This window comes from Oncorhynchus keta, chromosome 20 (assembly GCF_023373465.1).
Source record: "Oncorhynchus keta strain PuntledgeMale-10-30-2019 chromosome 20, Oket_V2, whole genome shotgun sequence".
Taxonomy (NCBI): Eukaryota; Metazoa; Chordata; class Actinopteri; order Salmoniformes; family Salmonidae; genus Oncorhynchus; species Oncorhynchus keta.
Genome location: NC_068440.1, coordinates 3,879,805 through 3,905,934, shown reverse-complemented (window position 1 = coordinate 3,905,934; position 26,130 = coordinate 3,879,805). Strand labels below are relative to the sequence as shown.

General features: G+C 43.6%; 1 protein-coding gene across 1 annotated transcript in view; it reads left to right on the top strand.

The window, feature by feature from the left end:
- The first annotated feature begins 258 nt into the window (after positions 1-258).
- The window catches only part of nfatc1 (nuclear factor of activated T cells 1), a 61,856-nt gene continuing 35,984 nt past the window's right edge, over positions 259-26,130 (top strand). The window contains exons 1-7 of the mRNA XM_035795025.2: positions 259-697; positions 2,390-3,431; positions 3,614-3,773; positions 8,797-8,999; positions 10,715-10,887; positions 11,660-11,800; positions 25,182-25,237. Coding sequence (XP_035650918.1) covers positions 679-697; positions 2,390-3,431; positions 3,614-3,773; positions 8,797-8,999; positions 10,715-10,887; positions 11,660-11,800; positions 25,182-25,237 — 1,794 coding nt within the window. The 5' untranslated portion in view covers positions 259-678. The remainder of the gene's footprint in view (positions 698-2,389; positions 3,432-3,613; positions 3,774-8,796; positions 9,000-10,714; positions 10,888-11,659; positions 11,801-25,181; positions 25,238-26,130) is intronic.

Sequence of the window (26,130 nt, the reverse complement as noted above, 5' to 3'; positions counted from 1 at the left end):
CAATGGCATATCCATTATCTAATCGTTCTTCTCATTATCTGTACATGAATTATTGCATAAAATTTTCCACTAGCCTGCATCTCTCTCTGAACTGCAACTGTACACTGCCAGGCCAACTAGTCAACCACGTCTGAAAGCAGCTGGAAACCCCAGAGAGTGGAGAGAATCTCAATTCAACGGGTCTGTTGGTTGGTCAGACGTGGAGATGCGTCACTGTTCGAGGGGCGGGGCGCTCCCGCCGGAGGTGATCCCCAGGTTTATAAGTGCTGAGGAGCTCTCTGCAACCAAGCAGTGCGTCACACAGACCAATGCCAGCTTGGATTCCTTTTCACAAAATCAAGTCCGATATTTCAAATCAGGCAGTAAAATAATATCTACTCTCAATCATAATCTGAATCCCGACTCATCGTTTTGATTTCTTTGCGCTATCCAATTGTATCCAAAAGTTTTTCACTCTGCAGATACGATTTGTATTTTTCTTCGAGTCACTTTCTAATTAATCTACGTGTATTTATTTTTTCTCATTAAGGACATTTTCTATAGTTTCGAGGTTTGTTAGAATATAGCGAGCGAGCATCGCCATCATCATTGGAGGGGTAAAGCGCCGTTTTATGGATATTGGAGTACGCAGACAAAAGTTCGATTTCAGACATTCCGTTACCCTGTCTGAAAGAAAAAATGAAATCTGCTGAAGAGGGTGAGTAGGCTGTTTACTGTTACGTCTGAATGTCAGACTACGTGTAAGAGTAATATAGCATTCGTAAACGGTAATTCAATCGACATTTGAACAGATGCTTCTGCATATTGGATAGCTGCCTGTCTTGTCTAGTGGCGCACCTCAGGCGCTCCTCAGGTGTCAGTCAATGGGTTTATTCTCTGTTTAGATAGCCTACTACTATACAGGTATTACAATGTAATGCAGCGTACTGAATACCGAGATGATTATAGGATAGGCTACGTCATTGTTATCTTATTCATGGTAGCTACTTACATTTTGAAACAAATATTTGGTTTCACCAAAAGGTTTATTTAAAGTACCTACTAACATTGTATGTGTTGAAAGAAGAAATATGTTGAGTTCGCCATAAGGAAGGATGAACATGAAACACATTACTATGAGCTCTACACTACATTATGAGGTGCCTCTCCTATGAGTAGGGAGTGGTGGGAGTGGCAGTGGTGGCACCAACACTCTTTATTCAGGAGGGTTTTACTCAAATTGGTAATCCATGCCTCAATGCCTCTTCTTGCATGAGTCAACAGACCCCATTTGAAGATACATTTACACCAAATGTGCACTGTTTCAGTGTGTAGATTTACTACAATTGAATCAGAGAACATACACATAACTACCAGTGGTTCTCATTGGTAAAGTGGCATCTTCTGCAATCCATCAAGAATTTTCATAAAGCCATAGCAATGCTGTGACACCACTGTGATGTTAAGGCTATTACATTGTGATTATGTTGTGGGAGTCATACGTTGGTCCAGTGATGTCATGTCTTTATGGTTGTGATTATGTTTCTTAATTCACAGCAGACAGGAGCTCTGGCAACAGCATACTGCCCGAGACTGGAATTGTCTTAAGAGCTGACTGTAGTAAGATTACTCAGGTCCCTGTACCCTTAACCACAACTTCCCCCATTCTATTCTGTCTGTGCCACATGGGTAGTCAGTCTGTCTCTTATGCCCTCATACCCAGTGGGGGAGCTGGCATCTTAGCTGGCATCATGAGGCTCCCCTGTTGGGTTGAGCTTGCACCTTTAGTCATGCAAACAAACTAGCCATGTGGTACACACAGGTGATACATTTTCCTATAGCTTTTGAAAATAAACTAGCCAGGAAAAAGTGTAATAATTGGTTCAATGTTTTGATTGCTGTGGTATATAAAACCAGAGGCAATGTGAAATTTGAAAAAAGTTATCGTCTACATCTGCTTTCCTATCGGCTCATTCATCCCCCTCTATTCCCCAGGTCGTTGCTGTAAATGACAATGTGTTCTCAGTCAACTTACCTGATAAAATAAGGGTTAAATAAATAAATACATTTTGGTTATTAATAAATAAATAAATATTGGTTATTTTTTTGTGTAATTCTTTTTGCCAATTATTTGTATACTTCTCACCTTAGTTATTTTGTGAAGGTTGTGTCTGTCAGGGATGGTGTGTTGGTGGTAGTTTTACTTCGGTGATTGGGGAAACCCATTCAGTTTTGAGTTCTCTGGTCTTGCTCTTATTTGAATACAGGAACATATTTACTTTCTGCATCAGCGTGTAGATGCAGTTTACACTCCATCATGAGCAACAGCATCACAGCAGCTTTCTTTGTAATTAACTGGCAACTGTGTATGGACCATAATTCTAACTCATTCCATGTATTTGCTTTTCAGAGGCATACAGCCACACCCCCAACGTCAGTCTCTCCCAGGGCAACCCCTGCATGCCTTCCCAATACCACAGTCTCCAGTCTGGCCCCACCATCTCAGTCTCCATCAGCCAGCCTCCCAGCTACGGCGCCCACAACAACATGAGGACAGTGGGTTACTACTCCTCCCCTAGCATCCGTCCAAATGGAGCGCCAGCCCTCGAGAGCCCTCGTATTGAGATCACAGCCTACGGGCAGTTTCCTGAGGACAAAGTTGAAGAGAGCAACAACCTTACTGTGGCTAAACGGGTCAACTCCATCGTGACCCTGACGTTGCCCAATGCAGATGGCTACCGTGACCCCAGCTGCCTCAGCCCGGCCAGCAGTGTGTCGTCACGCAGCTGTCACTCCGAGGCCTCGTCCTATGAGTCGGGTTTCTCCTACAACTACGAAAACTCACCCCAAAACTCGCCCTGGCAGTCGCCTTGCGTCTCACCCAGTGGCTCCTCCTCTCTCGCCCTTCCGGGTGATGCTTGCGCCAATGCGGGCTCCCCCCGGCACTCCCCCTCCACCTCCCCCAGCACCAGTGTCACGGACGACAGCTGGATGGGCCAGCGGGGCTCCAGGCCCAACTCCCCTAGTGGTGGAAAGAGGAAATACAGCTTCAACAGAACCACAACCTCCAAGCCCCCCTACTCCCCTAACCACTCCCCTGGGCCGTCCCCTCACACCTCCCCACGCCTCTGCGTCACAGGTGAGTCCTGGATGCCTAACAACACCAACCAGTACACCAACTCAGCCATAGTTGCAGCCATCAATGCTCTGACCACAGACGGTGTGGCAGACCTGGGGGAGGGCATCCCTCTGAAGTCCCGGAAGACCAGCCTGGAGCCTGGGGCAGTCTGCCTGAAGGTAGAGCCTGGAGGAGAGGAGCTCAGCCCTGGGGAGCTCGGTCAGGATGAGTACCCCTTCTCCCGCATGCCCTTTAAGAAGGAGAACTACTGTGGGGGATTCCTGGATGTGCCACAGCACCCATACTCATGGTCCAAGCCAAAGCAATATGTCAGGTAAGCTGAAGCAAGACTTTGACTGACTGAAAGAATATTCATTATAAGGTTGACAGCTCCTAACAACGGAAAGTTTTTCAGGGCAAATTGAAGTCAACTCCGAAATATACAAGCAAAGCATTGACAATCTGCAGTTGTGCCTTGTTACACTGCAAACTTGAAAAATACTCTCTCCACCTTAGCCCATCTCTACCAGCCCTCGACTGGCAGCTGCCGTCCAGCTCGGGGCCGTACAGCCTACAGATCGAGGTGCAGCCCAAATCTCACCACCGGGCCCACTATGAGACCGAAGGGAGCAGAGGGGCAGTCAAGGCTCTGGCAGGAGGACACCCTGTGGTGCAGGTCTGCTATCCTCCTTATACTAACGTACTCTAATATAGACTTGTCTGGATGTAATACTATTACCCCCATCACTTCTCCGACCTACAGTGAGCTCCAAACGTATGGGGAAAGTGCATACGTTTTTGTGCATTTACCGTTTGTTTTGGTTGTGTGTCTGATTATTTTGTGCCCAATATAAATGAATGGTAAATAATGTACTGTGTCCTTTTGTAAAATAAGAATAGAATACGTTTCTAAACACTTCTACTGTAATGTGGATGCTACCATGGTTAGGGATAATCCTGAATGAGTCGTGAATAATGATGAGTGAGAAAGTTACAGAAGCACAAATATAGACACGCTAACCTCTCACCATTACAATAACAGGGGTTAGCATGGTTTTTTTTGGGGGGGGGGGGGTATGATATTTGTGCGTTTGTAACTTTAAAATCCAAAGCCAACTCAAATTGTCACTGTCCCAATACTTTTGGAGCTCACTGTATTTCTCCGATCACTTTCTTTCCAACCTATTTATATCACCAGCGCTTAAATAGATGAGTGGGTATGTGTTTTATCATTTTACACGTCTATGATGTTCTCCGAAAGACGTCATAGTTCTGAATGAAATACCATAGGTATGCTAATAGACAGACCAGTGCGCTCAGTCAGTTCCTGTCCAGACGAGGGTGACTCAAACTTTTCCATTACGTCTGAAGTGCAGACAGACCGTCGCAAAGCGAGGTAGTGTGGCCAGTAAAGCTTAGTCATGAGCTTAAACCACAGTAGCTTTGGTGGTCAACTCAGAAGAAGCGTTGAGCAATTGTAATTCTTGGGACTACAAGGCCGGTCTTCCCAATCATTGTACCACATCACTGACTTGACTTCAACCTCTGAATAAACCACAGTGTCTACGTTGAGAAGAGACAGTAAGCCATCAAAGGTTTCAGCAGGCAAAGTTTACATGTGTTGAATAGCATCTGGACGGTTGAACTTCTCACATATCCTTGTGTGGTAACACCCCGACGTTCGCAACCAACCTGGGATTATAACCAGGAAGGCTGCAGTGGGGATGAATGGGAACCTGAGAATGTAGCTAGCTAAGCATGTTGTATGGTCCTGTGTGTCTGAACATCAGAATTCACATCTGTACTGATTAGGTGCTAATGATTTAATGACATGGGCTCTGGGTTACTCTCATGATATAGTGTGTTCTTTCAAAACCTCCACCTCCCTCCCCTCCTCTTCCTTCCCTCCCCCCGCCAGCTTCCGACCAAACACACAGACTTCCCTTTGTTTAGGAAAGTTCCCGTCTGTAATGCTGACATCATCAACAGTGGCGTCCTGTGGAGGCGGCCAGTCCAGTCCAGGCTCAAACCACACACGTTTCTGGCAGCCTGATAGAGATGTTAGAGGGAGCCTAAGGCCACTCAATCTCTCCCTAGCTTCCTGATTACATGGTACGCTGTGGGCTGTGGAGCTGTGGACACTGGCTGACTGGCCCTTCTCTCTTGCTATTCCTCGGAGTCAAACCTTGCCCAAACTGTGCAGAGTTTGTTCTGGAAGTCACTGGTTCCCTCCATGTCGAGCACAGCTAAGCCTGGTGTTTTCTGTTTTTTTTCTAATGCCACAGCTGCTGCTGCTGCAGACCACACGCGCCATTATACCGATGGCAGACTGAGTTATGCTCTCCTAAAGGACTGCATGTTCTAGGGTTTAGCCTTAGCTTTCATAGCTGGGTCTGAGGGAATACCCCACACTCAAGTCTGTGGGGGGCTTTTATGGCAAAAATCAATAAGTGATGTCAAATAAAGTGAGTGAAAATATCTAAAACTGGCCAAAGATTATAAATGTAACTACTGGTAGATTAATTTTTCATTAGCTAAATGTTGATTTTCTTAATCTTAACTATGAGCGTCATGTAACCATGTTATTTTAAATTATAAGGCTTTTTTGTGTTCAAGAAAACAAAATTTGAGGTCATGTGAACCATATTTTCAAAAGCACGATAGGACTGTGAAGTCAGCTGGAGGGTTGGAGAGAAAGAGAGAACGAGAGAGAGGGTGCCCCTGTTGCCCTCTTCCCTCTCTCCCTTTTTAATCTCTTTCTGGTACCTTGAGCTGCCAGTCTTGACATTCCACTAGTAGGTGATAATACGATCTAGGGAGGGGAGACTGCACTGCCTGTGCCGAAACAAGCGGCGGTGTTTGTTATAGGGAGCTCCATAGTTAGAGATGTGGTAGTCGCGGAAGCAAGGGGCCACTGCTTCCCTGGAGCCCGTGCTCGTGACAGACATCAACAGGTCCCCGCTGTGATGGAAAAGCACCCAAATGCTTACACAGTAGTCATTCATGTTGGTACAAACAACATCAATCTTCACAAAGCAATTCAAAGATGACTTTATAGGGCTTACAGATAGGCTAAAGGAGACAGAAGCGTTTTCGTCTCCTCTGGCTACGGTACTGTCTTGAAATCTACAGATACTCAATGGATTTGGAGTACATTGACAATTTGGGAGAGGCTCCAGTTTAACAAGAGGGATGTCTAGCATCCAAATAGGAACGGGGAAAAAGTTATCTTGTCCAACATCGAGGAGGCTCTTATAAAACAGTGAGTTAATGACAGCGCAACTCCTGATCAACTCCTGATCAGGTAATTCTTCCTATTCCCACTATTTCACAGCGTTGTCATCGTACTGCTACCATACTCCCAGGGGTATTGTCAGTAATAATCTTGTGTTAGCTCTGTTACTGTTCGCCCAATGGGAAGCCCACTGTGGTAAGCTCATCCAGTGCTAATACTTCAAATACCATAAATATGGATTTCAAATCACGAAGAGGGCTTGGGCTGTTACATATCAAGTTTGATATCAAAGATGGACCTTCTTGATATCTTGGTGCATGAACACGAGCCCAGATATTTTGGTTCTCACAGAGATGAGGATAATTGACTCGATCCCAAATAAGAACATTGACATTGCTGATAACAACATCTTCAGGTGTGACAGACTGAAAAAACGGGGAGGGGTGACTATATACAGTTGAATTTGGAAGTTTACATACACCTTAGCAAAATACATTTAACTCAGTTTTTCACAATTCCTGACATTTAATCCTAGTAAAAATTCCCTGTTTTAGGTCAGTTAGGATCACCACCGTATTTTAAGAATGTGAAATAGCAATAATCGTAGAGAGAATGATTTATTTCAGCTTTTATTTCTTTCATCACATTCCCAGTGGGTAAGAAGTTTACATCCACTCAATTAGTATTTGGTAGCATTGCCTTTAAATTGTTAATCTTGGGTCAAACTTTTACGGTAGCCTTCCACAAGCTTCCCACAATACGTTTGGTGAATTTTGGCCCATTCCTTCTGACAGAGCTGGTGTAACTGAGTCAGGTTTGTAGGCCTTCTTGTTCGCACACACTTTTTCAATTCTGCCCACAAATTTTGTATAGGATTGAGGACAGGGCTTTGTGATGGCCACTCCAATGCTTTGACTTTGTTGTCCTTAAGCCATTTGTTCACAACTTTGGAAGTATGTTTGGGATCATTGTCCATTTCGAAGACCCATTTGCCACCAAGCTTTAACTTCCTGACTGATGTCTTGAGATGTTGCTTCAATATATCCACATAATATTCCATCCTCATGACGATATCTATTTTGTGAAGTGCACCAGTCCAGCCTGCAGCAAAGCACCCCGACAACATGATGCTGCCACCCCCATGCTTCACGGCTGGGATGGTGTTCTTTGGCTTGCAAGCCATTTTGGCATGCAATCAACTCTTGTGGCATCAGGTACTCTAAATATCACTATCCCCCCAACAATTGAGCTTTTGGTTATAGATGTGGCCATAAGCCAAAATACGCATTAATCTGTTGCAGGAATTTACCACCCCCCTGCACTAGCGGAGCGCTGTTGGTCCTATTTCTGAGTGTTTTAAACCTGTTGAGTGCAGAGCGCCCTTGAAATAGAGGAATTGATCTCAATAGGATTCCCTGTTTAAATAAATGTACATTTAAAAAAAAAATGGTATGGTAACTACTTTTTAAGTTAATGCATAAAGTAGACCACCGTAACTCAATGGCTTTGCTGCCTTTGCTTTTTGTTTTTTCTACTATGTCAGTCTGACCCCCCCCATGCCAAGTTTCCTCTGCTAATTCCTCCACTGTCATAGCGTACAGATAACATGCATAGCTCCACACTCTGTGTCGGTTGTAGTCTCTATTATCAGGTTTCAGAGTGGGTATTAGGCTCCATGCCTTTGCTCAGCTTTCTGGGTGGCTGTCAAGCAACACCTATGAAGGTCTGGGATTCTTTAAGGGCCGTTTTGTACTGCAGACGTTCTGAATCCTGTCCAATTAAATAATGATGTGATTGTCTCGCTGATAAAAAAGTTAACTCCGTCCACCGCTACAAAAATCTATCCCTGATCTTGGTCAATGAGAGCATGTGTAAGTGACATGGATTTACGTCCCAAATGGCCGCCTATATCCCTCTATAGTGCAATATTTTTGACCAGGGCCCACTGCACTACTTTTGACCAGAGCCAATAGGGTGTGCACTATATAGGGAATAGGATGCCATTTGGGAGACACCCATAACCTTTAGTTCACTCTAACCCGGGCATAGTTCTGTCAGCAGGGTAAACTACCCTGTGAAATCACAGGGACATTTGTCTCAGATGGTTAACTGGCTCTTGGGCAGCCAGCGGAACGCTGGGGATGGAGCTACTGTAATATCATGCTGTGTCGCAGCCTATCAGTACTGACACGGACTGACATTAATGGAGGAAATATGTGTATGGGTTGTTGGTCTTGGATAAAGAGTGGGGGAAAAATGTAAACTGTGTTTGAAAGGTATCCCTGTTTTTTTTTAACAAGTTGTCAAGAGTTGTGTGTGTGGGGGGATACTCGATACCAGACATAAGTTGTTTCTTATCTATTAACATTGTAAAACAAATTCCTATTAACCATTGTTGATTGGCAATAAGTTATTCATTTAATACAATTTAATGGAATGTAATCTCTATGTCTTCTCCCTCCAGCTCCAAGGCTACATGGAGAGTGAGCCCCTGACCCTGCAGCTGTTCATTGGTACGGCAGACGACCGTCTCCTGCGGCCCCATGCCTTCTACCAGGTCCACCGCATCACCGGCAAGACCGTCTCCACCCCCAGCCATGAGGTCCTGCAGTCCAACACCAAGGTGCTGGAGATTCCACTGCTGCCCGAGAACAAAATGCGCGCCATGTGAGTAGTGTGCGTTTATTCTCCACTGTGTATGTCTTTTTGTTGCGCCTATCAGCCAGTCAGACATTTATGCTCCTCCTCAAGCAACTCAAATGATGAGTGAACATCTGTAGAGTTGTGTCCATGATGGCTGATCAGCACCGGCTTGGGTGTGTCTGTCTGTGTGGACTGGATCACCCCTCTGTACAGATGGATGGGTTTCCCCCTACACGGTATAATAATCCCTGAGGCTCATATTACAGGGGGAACCTCAAAGCTGCCAATTGGGGCCTGTCTAGGCAGTAGCAGTTCTACTGCATTTTAATGGATGTAACACTTAAACTTATAGAACCATTTTCACTTCAGTGTTTGGTTTCAGTAGTCTTTCTGGAGAACGCACCTTAAAGTGATTTTATTTTATTTATTTAACTAGGCAAGTCAGTTAAGAACAAATTCTTATTACAATTGCGGCCTACCCCGGCCAAACCCTAACGACGCTCGGCCAATTGTGCGCCGCCCTATGGGACTCCCAATCACGCCGGTTGTGATACAACCTGGAATCGAACCAGGTCTGTAGTGACGCCTCTAGCAATGAGATGCAGTGCCTTAGACCACTGCGCCACTCGGGAGCCCAAAATGTAATGTTTGTGTAAGCAAGGGGTTTATACATTTTGAAGTATATTCCCATGTGACTTCATATATTTTATACAAGTAAAATTATATATCACAGGGATTAATTCATCGTGATCTGGGAAGTTACGAGTAATAGCATATCATCAATTATGGTAAAGTTTTAATCAACTTGAACACATGACAAGTCTTTCAGTATTATTTGGGCACCAATGCTGACAACTTAATTTGACTCGATTAGAGATAAATTCAATGCTTTTGTTACCTATGACCGACTACACTCCAAAAGCCAAACACTCTTAACATTGCATAGGGTTCAATGGAGAAACGTTTTTTCCTCCTGAGATTGGCATTGAGTTGAACCCTTGGCACAGTTGACTGAGACTTTGTCCGTGTCCGAAATGGCACCCTATTCCCCATAGGCTCTGGTCAAAAGTAGTGCATTATATAGCGAATAGGTGCCATTTGGGATGCAACCTTCTTTTCAGGCTACTAGAGACGCCTCAGTAGCCTCAGCCTGTGCTTTGTTCACTCATTACACCCCAAGCTGTCTGGTTGTAGGCGGAGGGAGAGCTGAACAGCTGGGGTCCTTAGCCTCAACACCTGATTGCCTCACCAGCGGAGCAGCCCCCAGTGATTGACAAAGAATTCTCGGGAATGTTCAGTTAGTGTAAAAGTTGACATGAACTACATTATAAGGAATGTGGCGTCGAGGAGTACTCCCATGGGAAAACTAACATTTGTTTGTCTAAGCTAACTCCATAAAAGTCTGAAATGTTAAAAGTGAGTGCACAGCATAAACAGGAGGGAGGGGGTGAGAAATGAGACATTTATAAAGTGTCTGATGAAGGCTCTGAGACTGTGTAAAAAGCATAATTCTACTGAAATACTGTTGTATGATTCTACAGTGAAATCCCTTTGTGGTGCTAGAGAGAAACTCTTAAACTATACCTTAATTAGCTGAGTGTTGATATTTACTGTATGTGGTAAGTGTCACAGGGATAATGATTTGGGATCTCAATAATGATGGGGATCTATCTAACGTGATGATAGCTATGAGCCTCTCTAAGGTCTAACTCAGTTTGTTTTCTATCTGTTTCATCTAGAATTGACTGCGCTGGCATCCTGAAACTCCGCAACTCGGATATCGAGCTGAGGAAGGGCGAGACGGACATCGGGCGTAAGAACACACGTGTGAGGATGGTGTTCCGGGTTCACATCAACCAGCCCACAGGAAGGACATTGTCCTTGCAGGCTGCATCCAACCCCATAGAGTGCTGTGAGTACACCTTCACTATCAGCCTGCTTTAAAATGTATGGATGCCTTTTTGGGCGGACATCCGTGCTACGAAGAGTCTTTCATGTGAAAAATGTTATCAATTGTGCAATGTCTTATACAGGGGGGAAATGGTTTAACATGGCAGATCCTTTTGACTTTGGTGATGAGCACCATTGACCTTGAAAGAACTAGATATACATCTGAGCAGATCTGGTAATCTCATGGGTTTATGGCTGAGAATCACACCACAGAGATCAAGTGCTATGAGGTAAATGAGAAATGTGGTTAAACCATGATCTCAGCTCTTAAGAATAGACCATTGTCGGTCGCTGATACGCTGCCACAAAACTGTTATTGACTGAGACTCTTTTTTTCTATTGTCGAGAATAATTGTCAGAAAGGTTCTTTGCCAGATGTATTTTTCACTTGCAAACATCAGACTTTTATTAAGGAATATAACACACTTCAAGGCGGTTGAAGTTAACCAGGAGGTGATGGCCAAGTATGATCATGATGCCAAGAAATTATTTGTAAAAACAATCATTTGAGAAAACGATACAATAACAAATGCTAAATGGATCCATGCCCTCACCCTCAGGTCAGAGGAACCCTATGTCTCTAGAGCTAACGGCTCATGGCATTGCTAGTTGTGATGATTCTTTTAAGAGTTGTCAGGCTTGTGAAAATGACTTGGTCTGGATGCTTGGGGCTGCATGGGGAATGGGTTTGTATTGACTCTTTCGTAAGGATAGTGTTTGTCCCCCTCCTACAGCTCAGAGATCAGCCCAGGAGCTGCCCTTGGTGGATAAGCAGACCTTGGAGACGTGCCCTGCTGCTGGGGGAGAGAGGATGCTCCTCAGCGGACACAACTTTCAGCACCACTCCAAGGTGGTGTTCGTGGAGAAAGCCCAAGGTAGGAGCTGGAAATGGAGCAGGAGCTAACGCAGTGCAGATGTAGCTGTATGTGGGCTAGTGTGCAAGTGTATGTGTGCATGTGTCTACACAAGTGTGTGTGTGTTGTGTGTGCGCGTGTGTGTGTGTGCTTGCACGCTTGTGTGTGTGTCTCCTCAAATGTGTGTGGGTGCGTGCTCCAACTCCCTCCCTCTCTCTCTGGGTTGGAGAAACCTCAGGACTACTCCCTCCCTCCTTCCTCCCTCCTCTTTCCCCGCCGTCAAAATATCCCCCATCCTGCCAGAGTGCCACATGTGGTGCACATTAATGCGCTGTATTTTTAACACAGCAGATTTACATTTGCAGAAGTTTCCATTGCCTGTTCAGCACAGGAATGGATCACAAATGCACTATAGGCTGTGTGTGTTGTCCCTCACAGTTCAGCATTTGTTTCCTATCCTCTCTCTAAACCCTCTCAGTTAGGAAGGAGGGAGGGAGGGACTGCTCCGATATGTTGACGCTTAGGGTTTACTTACAGCAATGTCCTTGATTTGCTTTAGAAAAGTAACTTGAGGTATGGTTTGGGCCATGGCTGTGCAATGTGAACACATCTAATTGTATCGCTCTGTGAGTCACTCAGAACAGAGGGGAAGCCGTTGCCATTGGTCCACCTGTGAGGAGAGGAATTCTAGGTTGGTTGGGTGGGGTCTCAAGCCCCACTGTTGTACAATACAGCAGTGTGAGATTGTTTTTCAAAGTGATTGTGTGAGAGCCTTGCTATATCTCTTTCGACATCTCTTGATTTATCCTAACGTCTTCTAGCTAGGAACTAGGGGATTGCTATTGATTAATGTATGTGAAATTCTAAATATTTACCTTGCCTAGAATTCTACATAACTCCCTTTTTGGTTTATATTTTTTTTGTCAGTTTGAAGAAGATCAGTGGCTCCCTCAGATCTGTTGAGGTTTAGCATACTGTCTTTAGGGCCTAGTGCAGCCTCTGGGTTGGCGTTGATGCTCCCTTGTATTTGATGAGGGTTTCCCTGCATCTGGCACTAGAATTAGGATTCCTGGGCAATCCTACCATGGAAACACCCTTAAGCCAGCCTTCCACCCCTTCTCACTCTCCTCTGCCTCCCTCCCTCCATTGAGTCTCCCTTTCAGCCTCAATATCTCAATTCATTACCACTGTGTGCTGAATCTTCAGTTCAGCTGTTGCCTTGTCTCCAGTGGTGGAGAGTATTACTTAAGACATTTTTGGGGTATCTGTACTTTACTATTTTTATAACTTTACTTTTACTTAACTACATTCCTAAAGAAAATATTGTACTTTTTACTCCATAAATTTTCCGTGACAACAAAAATATTATAATGGCGCTGGAGGAGATGGTTGCTGTTTTACAGTCTCCTAACCAGTTGTGCTATTGTGTGTGTTTTTTCACGTTATTTGTAACTTATTTTGTACACAATGTTTCTGCCACTGTCACTTGTGACGAAAAGAGCTTCTGGATATGAGGACAGTGATTACTCACCTCGTCCTAGACAAAGATTTTTTCTTTAACGAGTCGGACACAAAGGATTTACTTCAGACACCCGACAAGGCCCAAATCACTGTGATTTGCATGAGAAATAGATAGAGATATCGGGTACGTAGGTTGGGGTGCCTTGTAAGGATCTGACGGCGAGTGGGTAATCTGCCTCTGCCATCAGTCCTATTAGCCAACGTACAATCATTGGATAACAAAATAGACAAGCTACTATCACGAATATCCTACCAACTGGACATTCAAAACAGTAATATCTTAAGTTTCACAGAGTTGTGGCTGAACGACGACATGAATAATAAATAAGACGAGAGGTGTCTGTGTATATTTGTAAACTACAGCTGGTGCACGAATTCTAATAGTAAGGAAGTCTCACGGTTTTGCTCGCCTGAGGTAGAGCATCTGGGCTCCCGAATGGTGCAGCGGTCTAAGGCACTGCATCTCAGTGCTAGAGGCGTCACTACAGACCCTGGTTAGATTCCAGGCTGTATCACAACCAGCTGTGACTCGGAGTCCATAGGGCGGTGCACAATTGACCCAGCGTCTTCCGGGTTAGGGTTTGGCCGGGGTAGGCCGTTTTTGTAAATAAGAATTTGTTCTTAACTGACTTGCCTAGTTATAAATAAAGGTTAAATAAAAAATAAATCTCATGATAAGCTGTAGACCACACTATGCACCAAGATAGTTTTCATCTTATTCTTCGTAGCTGTCTATTTACCACCACAAACTGATGCTGGCACTAAGATCGCACACAATGAGCTGTATACTGCCATAAGCAAACAGGGAAACGCTCATCCAGAAGCGACGCTCCTAGTTGCCGGGGACTTTAATGCAGGGAAACTTAAATCAGTTTTACCTAATTTCTACCAGCATGTTAAATGTGCAACCAGAGGGAAAAAAACTCTAGACCACCTTTACTCCACACACAGAGATACATACAAAGCTCTCACTAGCACTCCATTTGGCAAATCTGACCGTAATTCTTTCCTCCTGATTCCTGCTTACAAGAAAATACTAAAGCAGGAAGCACCAGTGACTCGATCAATAAAGAGGTGGTCAGATGACACAGATGCTAAGCTATAGGACTGCTTTGCTATCACAGACTGGAATATGTTCCGGGATTCTTCCGATCGAATTGAGGAGTACACCACATCAGTCACTGGCTTTATCAATAAGTGCATCGATGACGTCGTCCTTACAGTGAGTGTATGTACGTACATACCCCAACCAGAAGCCATGGAACACAGGTAACATCCGCACCGAGCTAAAAGGTAGAGCTACCCGCTTTCAAGGAGCGGGACTCTAATCCAGAGGCTTATAAGAAATCCCGCTATGCCCTCCGACGAACCATCAAACAGGCAATGTGTCAATACAGGACTAAGATTGAATCGTACTACACAGGCTCTGACTTTCGTCGGATGTGGCAGGGCTTGCAAACTATTACAGACTATAAAGGGAAGCACAGCCGCGAGCTGCCTAGTGACACGAGCCTACTAGACAAGCTCAATTTGTAAGGACAGACGCTGGAGACAAGAAGCAAGTACAGGGAGTGAACACTTAATGAAACGGACAGGAACAGAATACGGACAGTGTCTGGACAGGGGAAAACAAAACGACAATAATGCTGACACAAGGATCTAACTGAGGAACAGACAGATATAGGAGGGGCAATCAACATGGTAATGGAATCCTGGTGAGTCCAATGTGCGCTGATGCGCATACTGATGGTAACAGGTGTGCGTAATGATGGGGAGCCTGGCACCCTCGAGCGCCAGAGAGGAGGAGCGGGAGTAGGCGTGACAAAATTACTTCTATGCTCGCTTCGAGGCAAGCAACACTGAAGCATGCATGAGAGTATCAGCTGTTCCGGACGACTGTGATCAAGCTCTCCATAGTCGATGTGAGTAAGACCTTTAAATAGGTCAACATTCAAAAGGCTGCAGGGCCAGACAGATTAGCAGGACATGTACTCCGAGCATGCGCTGAGCAACTGGCAAGTGTCTTCACTGACATTTTCAACTTGTCCTGACTTAGTCCGTAATACAAACAAGTTTCAAGCAGAGCACCATAGAACACTAAGCTAACCTGCCTAAAGCTAACCTGCCTAACTAAGCTAACCTGCCTAATTTACTACGGACCTGTAGCACTCACATTTGTAGCCATGAAGTGATTTGAAATGCTGGTCATGGCTCACATCAACACGATGATCCCAGAAACCCTAGACCCACTCCAGTTTGCATACTGTCCCAACAGATCTACAGATGATGGAATCTCTATTGCACTCCACACCACCTGGACAAAAGGAACACCTATGTGAGAATGCTATTCATTAACTACAGCTCAGCGGTCAACACCATAGTGCCCTCAAAGCTCATCACTAAGTTAAGGACCCTGGTACTAAACACCTCCCTCTGCAACTGGATCCTGGGCCGCACTCATGTGGTAAGGGTAGGTAACAACACATCTGCCACGCTCATCTGCCACGCTGATCTGCCAACACTGAGGCCCCTCAGGGGTGCATGCTCAGTCTCCTCCTGTACTCCCTGTTCACTCATGACTGCATGGCCAGGCACGACTCCAACACCATCATTAAGTTTTCCAACGACACAACAGTCGTAGGCCTGATTACCGACAACGATGAGACAGCCTATAGGGAAGAGGTCAGAGACCTGGCCATGAGGTGCCAGGATAACAACCTCTCCCTCAACTTGATCAAGACAAAGGAGATGATTGTGGACTACATGAAAAGGAGGACTGAGCACACCCCCATTGTCATCGACAGGGCTGTAGTGGAGCAGGTTGAGAGCTTCAAGTTCCTTGGTGTCCAAATCACCAACAAACTATTATGGTCTAAACACACCAAGACCATCATGAAGAGGGCACGGCAAAGTCTATTCCCCCTGATGGGACTGAAAAGATTTGGCATGGGTCCTCAGATCCTCAAAAAGTTATACAGCTGCACCATGGAGAGCATCCTGACTAGTTGCATCACTGCCTGGTAGAGCAACTGCTCGGCCTCTGACCGCAAGGCACTACACTGCACTCACTGTGTCAGAGGGTAGAGCGTACGGCCCAGTACATCACGGAAAGGGGCCAAGCTTCCTGCCATCCAGTACCTCTATATCAGGCAATGTCAGAGGAAGGTCCTTAAAATTGCCAAAGAGTCCAGCCACCCTAGTCAGACTGTTCTCTATGCTACCGCACGGCAAGCGGTACCGGAGCGTCAGGTCTAGGTCCAAAAGGCTTCTTAACAGTTTCTACCCCAAGACATAAGACTCCTGAACAGCTAATCAAATGGCTACCCAGACCCCCCACCACCACCTGTTTTTACACTTTTGCTTTGCTGCTCGCTGTTTATTATCTATGCCTAGTCACTTTAACTCTACCTACAGGTACATATTACCTCAATTACCTCGACTAACCTGTGCCCCCGCACATTGACTCTGTACCAGTACCCCCTGTATATAGTCTCACTACTGTTATTTTACTGCTGCTCTTTAATAATCTGTTTTTTTACTTATCTATTTTTTACTTATCACTTATTTTTCTTAAAACTGCATTCAGTGCATGTGACAAATTACATTTTATTTGCTTAGATTTTTGGGTTGTGAGCCCCTGGCTATCCATACATTTAAAAAAAAAAGAAAATGGTGGGGTCTGCTTTGCTTAATATAAGGAATTTCTATTGTTGAGAAAAATTGTCAGAAAAGTTATTTGCCAGATTTATTTTTCCTTTGCAAACAAAAGAGTTTTATTAAGGAATAATGTCCCTGTAGAGAGGCCCACTGACATGTACCTGCATCTCAGAACCACTCCAGCCCCATAATAAAACCTGCAGCTCATTATGCAGACACAGTCCTGCCTCGGAGCTCCCTGTCCACTCTGTCTCAGCACAGTTAGAGGGACAAAAGATAACATCATTTTAATTGTGGTTACAGTGTAGATCAGCAGTAATCAAAGTCGGGGTGGCGGGGTTTATTGTATGGGACAATATAAAAACATCTTTAAGAAAGATAATTTGAAAAATACACTTTTATTGAGTAAATGTATTCATTGGTTTCTTTTCATTTTAATAAGAGATTAGTTGAAGGTTATTTGTTGATGTAAAAAGGTCAATTTACCGATTTTCACATTGTGTCATTAGATTTGGGGTGGGGTCCCAAGAAATGGGGGTCCCCGCCGAAAAGTTTCAATAGCACTGGCGTAGAGCATGGAGAGCCTTATAGGAAATGAGACTTACAGCCCTCAGAGCTCCCAGAAGTCAGGCTGTAATCTGAAACTGCTTCAATCTGACATTGCTTCTCTCCAGCCTCAGCCTGCCCAGAGATGGGCTCTTTGATTAGCCTCAGTACCGCTTGGGGAAATTATGAATCGTTTAGTCACTTTCTCAAGGTTTTGCCCCTGAATTTGTTTTCAAATAGATTTTGGCGGCTGAAGTTCGTTGACTCAAAACACAACATTATGTAAATGTCTAAAAATAGAGATGGATTTTGATTGGATTTGCATCTCCAGGCCAAGATTGATAGATTAAGGATAGTCACCGGAATCATTTGTTACTTCTGACATTTTATTGAGGACCATAAATAATGCAGAATAATATTACCCTTTTCAGAATCATAAAAACTTTTTTTAAAGCATGTGGAGTTGTGTGTCAAGTTGCGTGCTTGTGTTCACACCACAGTAAGAGTATTTGCATGGCGTGTGTCTATGTCTGCACGGTATTTCCTAGCAACCATGAGTTATAGCTGAGAGCAAAGAAGCTGTGAGGGAATCCTCCTAGCAGAAAAGTCAGACATGGTGAGAAAGTCGCTCATAAAAAGAGTGCTTTCACATCTGGGCCTGGCTGACTGGATGGCTGCCTGGTCTACTGCAGGCAGGCTGGAGCAACCATGGAGAAATACTCACTGTGTCAGACAGAGACCCACTGGACTTCAGTTTCACCAGTTTCCCCTGCCTGAATCGACTGACTACTTTGTGACACATGACCCAAAGTTCACCGTCTCCCTGTCAGTCAGAGTCAATGAGGACAGTCAGTCTAACCAGGTACTGTACAGACCTGCCCTGGAACAGCAACAGACCCATACAGGCATGGTTGTTCTTGGCCAGAGGTGCCGTCTATGTCTACAGTATGATCAAGGACCTCCAAATTGAATTCTGTGAGGATTATCAAACTGCAAGAACCTTTGCCAGATGGTGTCTGGAATTACCTGAGAAAAGTATAACTTACCTGTAACGTGTACGCTAATAATCAGGAGTCGGAAAGCAAGGAGGGTGCAAATTTAATAATAAATAGAACATAATACAAAACAAGCAACACACAGACATGAAACAGAGTCAATAACACCTGAGGAAATAACTAAGAGGAGTGACAGATATAGGGGAGGTAATCAGGAAGGGGATGGAGTCCAGGTGAGTGTCATGAGGTACAGGTGTCCGTAATGATGGTGGCAGGTGTGCGTAATGATGAGACAACTGGTGACGTCGAGCTCTGGAGAGGGGGAGTGGGAGTAGACGTGACAGTACCCCCCTCACACGTGGCTCTAGCCGCCGGACGACGCCGACCAGAGGGATGGTCCCGAGGACCAGAAGCGGGCCGGTCGCTTCTGCTGAGGCACGGGAACCTGTAGAGCCGGCTGAGGCATGTGGGAGCCTGACGAGCCGGCTGAGGCTTGAGAACCTGTTGCGCCAGCTGAGGCATCCCTGGTTGCTTCTTCAGCGGCACTTGGACCATCATCACCAGTAAAAAAAATTAATCCCGGCTCTTTCCCCTTGGTGAGGCGTTAGTCTGTAACATGAACGCTAATAATCGGGAGTCGGGAAGCAAGTACAGGGAGTGAAAATGCAATAATAAATAGAACATAGTGCAAAACAAGAAACACGAAAAACGTACAGACATGAAACAGAAACAGAGTCAATAACACCTGAGGAAAGAACCAAGGAGAATGACAGATATAGGCTAGGTAATCAGGAAGATGATGGAGTCCAGGTGAGTGTCATGAGGTGTAGGTGCACGTAATGATGGTGGCAGATGTGCGTAATGATGAGACAACTGGCGACGTCGAGCACCGGAGAGGGGGAGCGGGAGCGGGAGTTACCGTGGCATAACCATCAGTCTTCCTCACAGTAATGATTAGCCTACACTCAGTGGGAGGGGTGCTCTGTGTTACTTATCTGGTCAGTGCTTCTGGATTTAATTAATTGCATTCTCAGAACAATGACTTCCGCTTTGAAACTGTTCAGCGGTTTGTCCAGCCTCGACATTTCAGAGAACAATTGCTGTTTTCATAAACAAATCAATTATATGCACATAAACAGGGAGTTTATGTTTTTATAAATTACAGCGTACAGTTCATATTTGAGGAAAACAAGAGACAGATTTTTTAGGAATTAATGGTGGCATAGAGTGTAAAGTGATATATTGTAATGTAGAAGACAGACAGTGTGTTGTATTGAGTAGTGAACTTCACTATAGCAAATACAGTATCCCCTCCAGCTGCAATTGATTGAAGCAGTTTGAAGAGCTGGCTTGCCTCAATTAACGCCCTTCCCTGCGACAGCATGCTTGCATGCAATACCCACAATCCACGTGTTCTGGGGGTAGCACTGGAAGGAAGAAGTTACAGTCATCAGAACCAGGACAAGGGTTCTCTTTCACCATGCCACATGGGCCTGGGTAGCGCATGTGTTTATATTTACTGTAAGTTATGAGAGCTTTGGGTATACGCCACCCTGCTGTTTGGCTTCGGGCATTAAAGTTTACTCCACCCCACTCCAATTAAAGAGCACAAGGAGCTGTTTGATTCCCTTTATAAACTCTGCATGACAAGTAGCTGTATTGTATACTACTTCATTCAAATCCACTCTGGCAGCCATAACAGTGTAGTACACCACCAGTGTTGTGTCTATTGGCTAACTTGTGTTATGTCTGCCATATGGTCATTACTCCTGTAGACCAGGGTTTGTTGAAGTGAGGGAGTGGTCTGGTTGGTACTGTTACCAAGGGTTTTGGATGGTGAGAGGCATTGTGCAGATGTTGCTCAGGCCCAATGGAACATTCGGTGGCTATCAGTTCCCCAGTACACTCTGCACAATGCCATCAAAGTAAAGGTTAAAGGTATCCCAAGCATGTGATGCCTATAGACACTTTTTCAGGCAGAGGGGCAACAACAAATTGCTCAATTAAATGTTTTGCTTCTTCATTAAAAAAAGCATTATACAATAGCGAGAGAGATAAGAAAAGGGAAGACGAGGGCCTCCAGAGTGGTGCAGCGGTCCGGGAGACCCATGAGGTGGTGCACAATTGGCTCAGTGTCGTCCGGGTTAGGGGAGGGTTTGGCCGACTGAGATTTCCTTGTCCCACCGCGCTCTAGCCTGTGGCGGGCCGGGCGCCTGCAAGCTGACCCCCAGTCAAGGCTGAGTCAGTAAGCTGACATCAGTCACCAGTTGGATGGTGTTTCCTCCGACACATTGGTGCGGCTGGCTTCCGGGCTAAGCACGCAGTGTTTCAGAAGCCATGTGGCTTGGCAGGGTTGTGTTTTGGAGGATGCATGACCCTTTTGACGTTCACCTTTCCCGAGTCCGTAAGCAATGGTTCAAGACGAATTACTAATTGGATATCACAAAATTGAAAAAAAAGGTAGATAGGAAATGAGAGGGGAGATCTGAAAAACATGTTTACTTTTTGCGTAGCCATCTAAGGTTTCTCTTTTGGAGTGGTTCCCAGAGAGGGAGAGAGAGGGAGAGAGTGGAGATTTTGGTTTCTGAGACAAGCATGGGGACTGATCGTGATAAATCAATGAGATTTTTATTTTCACTGAATCTCCATTTGGGTATTGGTTAGACTACAATTATACAATTAGGGTGTAGAAATGTTATGCTCTTAGTGTAACCTTTATTTAACTAGGCAAGCCATTTAAGAACAAATTTGTATTTACAAGGACAACCTACTCATTCCTCCCCGTCGGGGAATTGAATCCCTGACTCCAGTCCGGTACGCACGACACAGGGATTCTTTAGCTAAATTGCCCAGTACTGTACTGCCGACCGTCACGTTGTACAGCGCCATATTTTCTGTTCCATCCTAACAGAAACCAAGAGGGTTTTCCGTTTTTCTTGGAATAGAAACACCATAATATTATTCAAATGAATTAAGCAATTATCAGTCAAAAGTTTGGACGCACCTGCTCATTCCAGGATTTTTCTTTATTTTACTCTACATTGTAGAATCACAACTATTGAAGACATCACAACTATGAAGTAACACATATGGAATCAGTTAAGAACAAATGATTTATTAAGAGGACAGCCTACTCATTCCTCCCCATTGAATTGAACCCTGGTCTCCTGCTTGCCCACCCCGTCTCTGGTAATAACAATATGGAAGGCTATCAAATGCTTTTCAAATATTCCCTCTGGTGGTCAACCTAGCACTAACTTGCTAGTTATTACACTGTAGATGGTTGTAATTTTGGGTAGACCAGACATTTCCAAATGTTTTTGTTAGCTGCATGTGTGACATAACTCCACCAGTCCTGTTTATGATATCATTTGTGAAGATTATACCTTTAAAAAAATGTAAAAGATAGTTTTTTTAATCAATTCATATATTTGAGTTTAACCACAATATTTGTTGTCTTTTCTGGTGGATTAAATTGAAATTGCAACCAACTTTCTATGACTTGTTTTAAAATAGCGCTATTTGTTAGATGATTCCCTTTTCAAATAACTGAACGTGAGAGGTTGTAATCTGAATAAAGGGAAAACATGAACATTGGGTGCGACATTTTTACTAATTTGCTAGAGAACCAGTTCGGATGTAAGTATAACTTTTGTATGACTGAAGCCTTTAGTAAGAGATCTAATGATGTAATATTTAATCATTTCTGCCCTCCAAATTCATATTCATTATATAAATAGGTCCGTTTAATTTTGTTTGGCTAGCTGTTCCAAATAAAATGTCATCTTTTTTTCTCATATCATTAAAAAAACAGTTTTCTAGGTATAGGCAAGACCATAAGCAGATAGGTAAACTGGGAGTTAATCAGGGAGATTTTTCCACAAATAGGCAGGTATTTTCCTTTCCATGCTATCAAGATATTATCTATTTTTGTTAACTTTCTATAAAAATGTATTGGAGTGAGATCATTTAATTATTTCTGGATATTTATACCGAGTATATCCACATCACCATCAGACCATTTTATTGGTACACTACACGGTAATGTAAAAGTTTTATTTATTGTGATTTTTTGACCTTTATTTAACCAACTGCGACCTGGCCAAGATAAAGCAAAGCAGTGCGACACAAACAACACAGAGTTACACATGGAATAAACAAACATACAGTCAATAACACAATAGAAAAGGTCTATATACAGTGTGTGCAAATGAAGTACGATTAGGGAGGTAAGGCAATAAATAGGCCATAGTGGCAAAATAATTACAATTTAGCAATTAAACACTGGAGTATTAGATGTGCAGAAGATAAATGTGCAAGTAGAGATACTGGGGTGCAAAGGAGCAAAATAAATAAATAACAATATGGGGATGAGGTAGATTGGGTGGGCTATTTACAGAATGGGCTATGTACAGATGCAATGATCTGTAAACTGCTCTGACAGCTGATTCTTAACGTTAGTGAGGGAGATATGAGTCTCCAGCTTCAGTGATTTTTGCAATTCATTCCAGTCATTGGCAGAAGAGAACTGGAAGAAAAGGCGGCCAAAGGAGGAGTTGGCTTTGGGGGTGACCAGTGAAATATACCTGCTGGAGCGAGTGCTACGGGTGGGGGATCCAATACATTATAATACTATACACTTATCATAATTTGCTTGCAATCCAGAGAGGTTAGAAAAATTATCTAGATACTCTATGACGCTGTGGAGGGATCCAAGTTGTGGATTTGAAAGCCCTAGATTTCTAATCCCTTGATATTATTGTTCAATCTGATTTTAATAGCTAACATTTTGATGGCCATAATAAATAGATTTGCCAATAGTGGACAACCTTGTTTTACGCCTTTTGACAGTTTAAAACTTTCTGAGAATTAGCCATTCTTTACTATTTTACACCTAGGGTTACTATACATGATTTTATCCCATTTTATAAGAGATTCTCCAAAATTGAAATGTTCCAGGCATTTATATATAAACTCCAGTTGTATTTTATCAAAACCCTTTTCAAAGTCAGCTATGAATAGCAGGCCTTGTTTCCCAGATTTTTCATAGTATTCTATTGTTTCCAGTACTTGCCTTATATTATCTCCAATGTATTCTCCATGTAAAAAAACCTGTCTGATTAGAATGAATAATGTCCGACAATCCCTTTTTAATTATATGAGCTATATCTTTTGCAAGTATTTTTGTATCACATCACTGAAGTGTAAGGGACCTCCAATTTTTTTAATGGACTAGATCTTTATATTTCCCATTTGTATCCTGTTTCAGTAATAATGAAATCAGACCTTATTGAGTGTCTGATAATCTACCATTTACATAGGAGTGGTTAAAACATGCTAATAACGGTCCTCTGAGTATATCAAACCAAGTTTGGTATACCTCAACTGGTATGCCATCCAGCCCTGGAGTTTTCCCAGCCTTAAAGGCTTTAATTGCATCAAGAAGTTCCTCCTCTGTAATTTGTCCTTCACATGAGTCTTTCTGTACGGCTGTTAATTTTACATTATTAATAGGAGAAAATCCATACAATTAGCTTCGGTTAGAGGAGATTGAGGAGACTGAAACGAAGACATATGCTTAAAGTACTTTGCTTACTCTTTCAAAATATAATTTGGTGAATCATGGGTGACTCCGCTCCGTCATTTGCAACAAGTTTCAGTAAATTGTTTTTGGCACTATTTCTATGTTGAAGATTGAAAAATAATTTGGTGCATTTTTCCCCATATTCCATACAGTTTTCTTTATTTTTATAATATATTACATGACCAGAATTGTTACAAAGGCACTTCTGAGAAAGTTTAAGGACATTTTTTATGTGATTTCATTTCTATTTCAGACTTTGTTAACGAGTCATTGGTGTAAGAGAAAATAGTGCAGTGGTTACACTGATTCTTATAAACTGTGTGAAAATGACTTTATGTTGACGTCTCATAGAAGAATAGCAAAATAGGAGCTTTTTTAGGACCCATGTTTCCAACAGCTGTGATGCACTATTTTATTGCCTGATGGGAAAGCCTATTTGTTTTTGACAAGTTGAGTGTTAAAATAAGTTTCATTAACAGAATATAAAACAAGTAAAACATTTAATAATACTTTAATGAGCATGACAAAAGCACCGATATTTGAATATGAGCTATTTAAAACGGTGGGTTGGGGAGAGAAACTTAATGCCAAGGCTTCACTTTCCAGTCATTCACAGCCCATTGGTTATCGGAATCCCCATTTTATAACCTCATTAACAAGCCCACAAGTCACAATTGGTCATGCAGTATGGGATTCCACAAAGGAATGAATTCAGTGTTTCTCTCATCGACCAAAGACGTCAGAGATCCCTTTGGTATGGCCTATGACTCGGGTCTCAGAGGTGCATCAGAACGGCCCCCTTGGCCCAAGTGGTTTAGCCAAGATTTAGACTGAGACTGAGGATATGAGTTCATCGGCAGACTCAACTTATGTTGGTGATAGCCTTGGTTCTGTTGAAGCTTTTTAACAGACCACTGATCTCAGACAGAGCTAATAATAAAAGCATTCACAACATCATGGCTTATGATGTCAACATTTACATGAGTTAGTCTAGCTAGTTTCGGTAGTTACTCATTTTTGCAAATCTGAATACTGGCAAATTTGTCACATATAATTTTTCCACATGCTTACCCTCTCTGTTCTACTCTCCCTTCTATAGATGGCCATCACCTATGGGAGACAGAGGCCAAGGTTGACAAGGACTCCTGCAAGTCTGTAAGTTCAATAAACAAGACATTCCACATTTTTTATAGGTATTTCACAGCAATGTTTGTGTTAGTTGGAAGACACTCTGCTGAGTCTCTGTTACTCTCTCTAAAACACCCAGCATATGACCTGTGTCTGGAAAAGACAGTACAGTAGACACACTTCTGATTATTTTCATTTCTGTATTAAGGATACTCCTGGGGAAACGGTGTTGAGCAAAAATATTTCAAAAGGTTCCGAGGAGTTCAGCGTTTCCTTGTTGGAGTGTATGTTTGGCAGGATGTGCTAGCTGTCTTGGTCTGGTACGGGGGGGGTTGGATGCTGCCGCAGGTAGGCCAGGGTCCGGGGGAGTCACCCAGAGCACTCTTTTCTTCTGGGAGACTGGGACTGAGACTAGGCGATTAGAGTGTGTATATAGTTGAAGTCGGAAGTTTAAATACACTTAGGTTAGAGTCAAGTACAGAGAGATCTTTGATGAAAACCTGCTACAGAGTGCCCAGGACCTCAGGCTGGGGTGAAGGTTCACCTTTCAACAGGACAACGACTATGCACACAGCCGAGACAACGCAGAAGTGGCTTCGGGTCAAGTCTTTGAATGTCCTTGAGTGGCCCAGCCATAGCCCGGACTTGAAACCGATCGAACATCTCTGGAGAAACCATAAGAAAGAAGATTCTCTGGTCTGATGAAACCAAGATTGAACTATTTGGCCTGAATGCCAAGCATCACGTCTGTGAAGAATGGGAGAAACTCAGAAGTGCAGAAGTTGGGTATGAAGCTACAAGCTTGGCACACCTGTATTTGGGGAGTTTCTCCCATTCTCTCTGCAGATCCTCACAAGCTCTGTCAGGATGGATGGGGAGCGTTGCTGCACAGCTTTTTTCAGGTCTCTCCAGAGATGTTC